The 9,161-nt window shown below is 40.5% G+C and overlaps 1 protein-coding gene across 1 annotated transcript in view; it reads right to left on the bottom strand.

The window, feature by feature from the left end:
• Positions 1-715: 715 nt before the first annotated feature.
• Positions 716-9,161, bottom strand: part of TMEM156 (transmembrane protein 156) — a 22,663-nt gene continuing 14,217 nt past the window's right edge. The window contains 3 exon segments of the mRNA XM_009280174.1: positions 716-786; positions 789-851; positions 6,581-6,685. Coding sequence (XP_009278449.1) covers positions 716-786; positions 789-851; positions 6,581-6,685 — 239 coding nt within the window.

The following is a 9,161-nucleotide window of genomic DNA, read 5'->3' as shown; positions in this document are numbered from 1 at the left end:
CGACTGCATGCAGTCCTGAAAACAACTTAAAGCTGCATGTGGGCATAAATCTTTTTCCATAGTTATCTACAGGAATTCATGAAAGCATAAAAAATGATGTCTTACAAAAATGGCCAACTGGCAAACCCAGTATGTCAGTACTAGTAGGAACTTCTGCCTTCAGCAGCATCACACCCAATTTTATGATGACTTTAACCACAGTACTATCACTTCTGAGCACTGAAATGATTATTTTCAGAGAAAGTGTCAAAAGGATAATGGGAAGGATCCCAGCAATTTGAAATCACACCTACTGTTCTTTACAAATACATGCATGATTTATAAAAACAGTTTAACTGTAATCTTCCTCTGGCTCCCGAGTACACTCGGTACGTGCCTTCGCTAGAATGTTTTGAACTACAAGTTTCACTGTTTCCCCTGCATAATTGGTATCTTCTGTTGTTTGTGTGGGTGTCTTGCTCAACGACAGAGAGAGGGATTCTTTTAAATATGAAAACATTTTTGTAAAGCCACAATCACATAAGGAAAAGCAGGCAAGGAATATTTTTAGTTGCCCTTTCTGTTTGTGCTACTAAGTTCTGCAATGATGGCATTTAAAGACCTCTTCAGGAAGGCAGCAGGGGCCTGAGCCAAAGCCCAGGTAATACCCTAGGTGGACCTGCATTGAATTTTCCTGGTATTAGACTGGACTCTGCACAATTAAATTTCTAAATTGCTAGGGGAGGGTATCCTTAGAAAATGACAGCAGTGATGACACTCTGAATGTAGCTGGATAGGAATCACTTGGTTACTTACCGATCTCTTGTGCCAACTACCCCACGTAGGAGGTTTTGTCTCCACGTGCTTTTAGACTGTAAGAGAGGAAAGGCACCCATCAACTTCTTTTATTTTACCATTTCTGTGAAAGAGGTTTTCGCCTTTTTAGCCATATGCATGCTTCCCCTGTGCGTCCTCCCTGTCAGTTACCTGTCATCTACCTTATGTTCCAGTTTTAGAATCCATTTCACCTGAAGATAAGATTGCGCCTTAAATTCTATATTCACTGGGAGGCCAACTTGTCTTATCTAACTACACAGCTACACTGTCACTCTGAAAGAAATACAGAGACGTGAAGCACCTTACGTGTTCAAGGATCTCAAAGCTCTTTACAAAGAGAGATGGAAGTGCTGACAGCGGAAGGCAGTGTACTAAAAATCATTGGCAATTGCCGATGTGGAACTTCCATTAGCTTTTATGCAGCCTTTGACATGTCCACCGGTTTCATTAAGAGAATTAATGGGAGGCGGCACACTAAGATTGTTTCATCTTGTCCTTGGAGCATTGACTGTCAAAGAGACTGATGCAGTAAATAAAGCATTTGGGGTAACAGTGACCAATCTGTGTGAATTTCATCTAACAACAGCTCAGAGCGTGACACTGGCCACTCTTTACCAAAAAAAAAAAAAAAAAGTCCACAACAGTTGGCTTTAAGACACTGACTTTTCCTTCTTCCTTTCCTCATAAAATGGCAGCACTTCATCCAGGAACTGTCAGGTCTGTATCTGTCTCGAATTTCCCCAAATAAGAGAGAACACTGTTCTGTCCCTAGTCTTTCATGAAATCCATTAATGCTCCTTTTGATTCAGAGAATACAATGCTGCTTCCCCTTAAACAGGCAGAGGACAGAAGTGATGCCGGAGAGGGCTCGCAACTACTCTTCATGCTGTACACACGTGACTGTTATTCTGCCCTGATCACTGCAAGATTGAAGTGTGCCTTTGCTATGGAAGAGGCCAGCGAGACCTGCACGGCCAATCTGCCCGGACTCCACGTGGCCCTGCCGCTGGGGAAAGACCGACCGCCACGAGGGCAGGACACAGACACAGAGAGAAGTCACACCTTGGGACAGGCTTTCTTAAGCCTCCAAGGGCAAGTTTAGCCAAAACCTTCCCTACGGAACAATGATTTCAGAGCTAACCATCAGCAAAATCATCTTGCTGAATGTTCTAATACCTTCAGACAGGCTGTTCACCATATGTACGGGTGTTCTAATGCGCGTGGTGATTTGACTCTTATTAGCCCACTTTTATTTCTTACTCTAATAACTCTTTGCCCCCACAGTTTTTAGAGAACGACCATTGAATCGAGTACGTTCAGAAATGTTAGTCCTCTTATGGTTTCACATGCATTTTTTTAAGTAAAGGGAGCTAGTAGCCTCACTATTTATAAATCCTGTATTTATCCTTCTGGTCTGCTCTCCCAGATTTCTTGCTATCAGTCCAGCTTCTTGTTTCTGTCTTTTCATCTGTCACAGAAGAGAGTATTCACTTAAAAAAAAAAGCAGACCCAGATACACATCCCACAGCATTTTAGAGCTGCTAAAAATAATAGTTGATGCAAGTAGTGCTTTTAAAGTTAAAAGTACCAGTTGATGCAAGTAGTGCTTTGTAAGTTAAAAGCGCTACACAATCTCTGTTTTAGCTGAGGATAAACAGTTGTTACCACGGTGCAAATTAGTAATGAGGTGTCATCGGCAGAGACAGAAAAACTTAGGTCTCCAGAGCCTTATTCTAGCGTGCTGTCCCCTGAACAGCGTTGCCTCCAAATGCAAATATTTGCCTGAATAAAATGTTCGCGCTTCCTATCTAAATAAAGAGCAGCCTTGAAATTTGCAGTAATTAATGTCGCCTTTTGACAGCACTAAGGAAATACCTCTACAGCTGTCATATGTAAAGAGAGGACTGTCTTAAAGCACTTGGCTCATTCATTTTTTCCAGGCCAGTTGCTAATATGGTGGTTTAATGAAAGATGGCAGAAAGAGAGGAGGATTCTGAACTTCAAATGTAATAATAATAGTTACTGTGAAAATACACAGAGACATTCAGTGACCTGTGCTGAAAAGATGATTCCCCTTTGGCAAAGGTACAAGTGCAGAAGTTGGTATATTTCTTTATTAGCTGAATTAGCTGTCAGTGTGATAGTAACCCATGAACAGTAAGTCACGGAGCATGTGCATGCATCTCTGTGCGCGCGCACACAAATACACACACATATAGATATATAGATATACACACACATAGGATAGAAGTATATTGATAAACATGACCACACGTGTGTGTGTGGTCATATGTCTATCAATATACTTACATTCCATGATCAATACTATTGTCTTAAATATAAAGACATTAAAAAGACATTTAAAAAAACACAAAAAGAAACATGTCTTTTTCTAACATAAAAAGAAAAATTCAGCAAAAAGTAGCAATGTGTCATTGATTATTGATCTCTCTCCGTCTTAATAGATGATAATACAAGACAAACACTTCCCTGTCACAGATTGGAACAAGAAGCAAATAATATGCCTTATACTTTGCTCTCCTGTCCAATCTGGATTTTAACTTCCTAAATTCCTGTGGCTAAAACCAATGTTGTCGAGCCTTTCAGCTTTCGGTGTGTTGGGTTAAGGGCCATTGCTGAGGCCATCGGCAGGTTCTCCAGCTCAGTAGCAATAATGACAGAAGAGTGAGCCTTGCTTTTTCATTTCCTCCTCCTTACAGCTGCTGTTACAGCTACCACACCTGCTGTGTAGCTAGCCTCCTTACACAAAAATCAAATAAACACTCGTGCTGTGGTTATTGCTTTCTCTGAGTGCAGCTTCAGCTAGCTGGAAATGAGGAACAGCATAACTCAAAAGTCTTTTGCCTGCCCTCGTCTTGCCTGTTTGATCCAGGGCAGGCATTGAGGTAACTCTTACCAACTGGACTGAAGCCAGATTTGAAGCAGGGAAGGGCAGATGTAAGCACTATCCCCAGTGGAGCTCTCCCAGGTTTCTAGCTCAGGCTAGAACCCATTCCTTGTTTGAGGCTCTTGTGTCGGTGGTCTGAAATGCATGTGCCTCAGGGGAGCGACTGGTAGCGTGATACAAAGATGATGCTTTTTGATCAAGGAGCTCCTGGTACACACGTCTTATCTCCACCCCATCTCCTTCTTGGGAAAAAACAGGTTTTGTCAGGTTGATGGAGTCTGTAACTGTCTTTGTCAATTCTGGGAATTTAATCATCTTGGTGTTTTTCAGTCTGGGTACTCAGGTGTTCATGTGCAGCATTTCTAACGCAGCCAGCTCCTCCCTGTTGAGTAAACTAGTCTTTAGAGACTAGTCTCTAAAGTCTTGAGACTTCATAGAGACAACCCTAGCACTCATGAGAAAAGTAGACCACAATCTCCTTCCACAGCCTACGTAACCAAAAGGACTTCTAGCTAGCAAGCTTTCCTGTAACTGCAGTGTCGTTAGCCACTGAGCCACCCACAAACACAAGTAGTAATGAGTTGAATCTGACCTTATCTGATGAAGGGGGTAGTGTTGCTTTGCAGGAAGTGAAGCAAAACTAAAGCAGAAAGTGCTTTTATTATTTTCACAGAGTATTTAGCTTTGAGACAGTATTTCTTTGAGAAATGTTATTCAAAACCTAATGGGATGAAAGGCAAGATCTAGACCTAAGTTCTTGCCTCCCCAGCCACACCCTTTAATAATCTTTCCACACAATGTCATGTAACATTACAGTTTCATGTATTTCATGTATTCGGCATTAGTCCCATGTATCACATCCAGCTTTCACCTCACCACCAGCAGTCCTTCTGACACGAAGACTGCGTTATGACCTGGAACGCAAGCCTGCTTCTATACCTCCAAGGTATTTGGGGTTTCTCAAGATTCCACATCTTTTTCTTTCTGTCACTGACCCAGAGATTAAGGAAAGGGATAACTTCATCCCAAAGTGTCCTGGATCTCATATATTGTCTCACGGAGCAATCAAAGAAAGGTCTGCAAAGTTGTTCCATCTCTTCTTTCTACCCTTTAATACATAACAAGATAATGAAAGCAAAAGGAGTGCTAGCAGGTCGATCCCAACAGTGACTCCCACCTCTAGGAACACAAAAGTTAAATTTGCACAGGAATGGGCCATGACTTTTTTTCCTTCTTCTAAAAGATGAATTTTAGTGAACCCAACATCCTGGAAGAACAAAGCGTGCTACTGATCAGCCATAATACTATATAAATGAAGGCACTGATTACTAGTGGGCACCCCCTTAGCAACACATTCTATTAAAACCTTAGAAGTGTCTTATTTTTAACCCAAGAGTGAATGCTCTCACAGGAAACGATTAAGGTGGGCAGGTACGTGGCAGACAGGGCTATGGGAAGATAAGCTTTACCTGAGAGACAGTTGACAGGTATCAGAAAAAGAAATGGTCTAGCACTGAAGTGGTTGGGAGGAGTCCCTGGAGAAAGGAGGAAGCTGCCCTATGGAAAGGCTGATGGGGCTCTGGGAAAGGGCCTGCTCACTCAGCAAAAGCTCGTGACGTCCAAACGGCAAACAGCTGAACTCAGATGATCTGAGAACTGCTCTCATCTATGTCACGGACTTCCCAAGTCATGTTATCTTTTTCTGCCTCCTGATATCCTCATTCTAGAATAGTAATAATGACAACTTTCCACCTTTGTAAGTCCTCGTAAGATCTATGGATGGGAATCACTTAAAAAGTATACAGTATTTTTAATTTCTGTAATACACAGCCCTGTAACCCAGCTAGTCTCTCTCAAAAGCCAAAAAATAATCTAGCTCAATTATTGATTTATTATGGCAGTACCTCATCTTTCGTCAGCAATGCTGTTCAAAATTTCTCCTTTAGCTCTGCTCTCAACATACAACTTCATTGTTTATGGTTCCACATGAAGCACAAGAATCAAACTGCTCTTCAGTACAATTTTTTTAACACATTAAAAAGATAGCATGACATGATATTGAGTTTTAAATAAAACTCCATCCAATTTAAACAGATGTAAAGAAGGACCTTCTTAAGCTTCTAACCTAACAAATTCACCATAAACAGTAATGTAATCTGTGCAAGTAGCCATAACCTTGTCTATGCAATTGGTATATTAGTCCATATTACTTATTCAAGCAGCATCTGTTCCATTTCTAGGCATTACAAGTATTGCCAGGAAGAGGTACTCTTACTGCACATTTCTTTTCAGACTTGTTTCCTTACATCTGGACTTCCTGAAACAATTACTGGAGTACAAGGGCCGGAGAAAGTTAGAAGTGGGAGACTAGTTTTAGTTCCAAGCTGAAACCAACTTCTTGTCACTCCTTCTGACTGGCGTAATAACAACAGAGCAATCGATTTCTTTTGTTTGGGGAATTTGATCAGCAAACTATTTATTTCAAACATGTGATTCTCTTCAGAGATCATTTGTAAATTCCTTCTTTCCTCTGCCTGTCAGAAACAAATGTCGACATAATGCTGAAGTCCAGGACACTATTCTACACCAGAAAAATAGTGTCAGAATTTGCACTGGGGCCTTCAGGGACACACAGGGTTTAAAAAGCTAACACATTAGTTTATAGATGACTCCTGGTAGCAGAAGAAAACTGATTTTGTTTCCCTGCCACCTAGCTCTCACAAAACACATTTTCCAGTTTGTCATCTCATATACTTGGCTAGAAGAAGTAGTAATTAATTTTGAGCAGATATTGTGTACTAATTCTAAAAATATCAGGCAAAACAGAATAATCGGAGTTGTAAGATATTTACTTACCTTCTACAGTTGATGCACCCACATGACAATGCTCTTGTTCAGGAATTATGGGAAGTATCTTTGTGGTCTGTGCAGTAAGTGGAATCTGTTGTTTGCTGGTTTTCACTATTTAAAGTTAAAATCATTTTTATCAATATTATTAAACAGCAAATACATCTGCAGAGTGTTAAACGCTGAATCTGCAAGTTTGAAAATAATCGAGACCTATCTGAACACAAGGCAGAGGTGGACAGCCAGTGTTTCGGTGGGATTTCAGTGCCTAGAGATGCAGATACATGTCAGGAACTCCTGAAAGTACTAACCATGTTTTGTATTTAAGTTCCTCTTGATACTAGTAGGACTACAACACGCTGATCCTAAGTCTCTCTGAGGAAGCAGCTCGAAGGTAGGCAACTAAATTGCTCTTGGAAATTTTACTAGTAGTGAAAATACAAAAGCATGCAAATTTAGGGTTAACTAAGAGTCTCCTAAAATTCAAAAACCTACAGTTGGCCAGTTAAGCGGAAACAACTGAAATTTAGAGTGTGAACTTTCTGATTCATTTTCACATAAGGGAAGCCCACATTGCCGCTCAGAAACATGTGATGTGGCCTCAGCTAACTTGTCATACACACAGGGAGAACTACTGGGTATCATCCAGTTGTTAGCAAAGATGACAGCATGCACCTCAGAAGCAGGGAAAGGTGTGGTGATGCCTTTAGCACACTGGCAACACAGATACTGATATGATATCTTACTGGGATACAGATAAAGAAACGCAGAAATAGCATTGTCAGGCTAATGAAGTCAGTCATTGATATAATGCATTTTTCAAAGAACTACCGTAGAACACAAATAATATCTTAACTCCAGGTCCATCCTGTCCCCAACCATAACTTCTGTAAACCTACAAATGGGTTTGCTACCAAGTTCATAACAAGAGGATGAACTGTGTCACTTACATGTAGCTACATCCCTTCTCCGCTTACTGTATCATTTGGGCTTCTCTCCTTACAAATGCGATTAAAAACTGGAGTTTCGATCTTGGTAATTAAGCAAAAGCAACTGAATATGAAAAGCAAAGTTAAAATAAAACTGGGGTAGTTTTAAAAATAGCAATCGATCTTGTTTCACACTCAGGATGAACCTGGAGAGAATGGGAATGTAGGCTGATTATCCCTTCAGAGCCTGTGTGTAACGCTGTTCTGCATGCACGCAAACTGAGCAGAGAAATGGCCCCTTGTGCATCAGTGCTCTACTGAAAGCATACAGGGGCTATGAAAAGCTCCCTAAAATTACCTGCATCCTATAGATTTTATCCTCCTTTCTGAAACATAAAAAAAGACCCAAAGCGGTAATAAGGCTTCACATTTTTCTCTGGTAATGTTGCATCTCAGAAACACGTAAGCCTGTGTTAAATATTGAATACTGTGACAAGCTTTGCTTTTCCCAGCATTGTTCATCTAAGTTGCAGAGGGGAAGACAACTTATTCTGCTATGTCAGGAACTGAGAAGGCTCAGAATCAAACAGGTGATGCTTCACTTGGCCAAGATTAAACAAATTTCTCCTTTCTTGGCTTTGCATCTATTTGCTGCTGTAGAAAATGTCTCTTGCCTGTCCTCTTTGCTAAAAAGAAAATGTATTGCAGAATACAAGGAGGAGTGAGTCTGAATTCACTGGGATGCCAGTCCTGACACTACTGAGCCAGCATTTGCTTCTATTTCCACCCTGTCAACTAACCTGAAGCGGTAGCAATACATCAGAGAGATGGCAGAATTTTGCCTATTTCCTCTAATCTTGTAGGAGAGGAACTGTTATTTTAATAGGATAGCACAGAAAACAATACAGGAATTCAAATGACTGAGAGGAAATTTGTCTTGTTGTTTCTTATGTGCAAATTACAGCTGTCAAGCCCACTTATATCAAATGCTTTGGATGTCACAAAATCTAAACAGTCCAGAAAACACCTGCAGGCCAGAAACCCTGAGGTTTTATTCTCTGAGTCCTGGTTGTCACCATGATCCTACAATGTCCTTCTTTCAGGATGAGTTCTAAAATTACCATCCATCAGAATTAACTTTGCATTACCGTGAGCCAGACAAGTGAGTCAGGGAATCCTGACTTCGTACCCTAAAATGTAATGAACCAAACTGTGACTCCGTGAGCCAATGGAGTATCGCTGAAAATGAGAGAAGTATACCCTTTGAGCAATGTAGAACAAGGCATTGTGTTTGAACTAAGGTTGCCCACACAGACTGCAGAGTAATAACAATGATATTAACAATATGATTCCCTGTCTGTACGGTCCCATTCTAGCATAGGAATGGGAGCAGGCCTTTTTTCCAATAGACCTTATGCTGCTTTCAAAATGGGATAAAAATAAACAAGGAATATCATTCTTACGCTAGGAAAAGAAGGTCTAAATGGGAATTTATAGTGGTAGACTTCTAGTAATATAAATTCACACTTACGTATAACCCATATAATTATATTAATGAAACTTCCAGTATGAAAAGAGCCTGCTAGGAAGATTCAGTCTAGGTATTAAACGCCCTGATTTATGCAATCTGTTTCCTGTGCAACACTTTTTTTTTTTTTTTT

This window comes from Aptenodytes forsteri, unplaced genomic scaffold, assembly GCF_000699145.1.
Source record: "Aptenodytes forsteri isolate BGI_AS27 unplaced genomic scaffold, ASM69914v1 Scaffold35, whole genome shotgun sequence".
Classification (NCBI taxonomy): Eukaryota; Metazoa; Chordata; class Aves; order Sphenisciformes; family Spheniscidae; genus Aptenodytes; species Aptenodytes forsteri.
The sequence above is the reverse complement of the archived record's forward strand: the minus strand, read 5'-3'. Positions and strand labels throughout refer to the sequence as shown.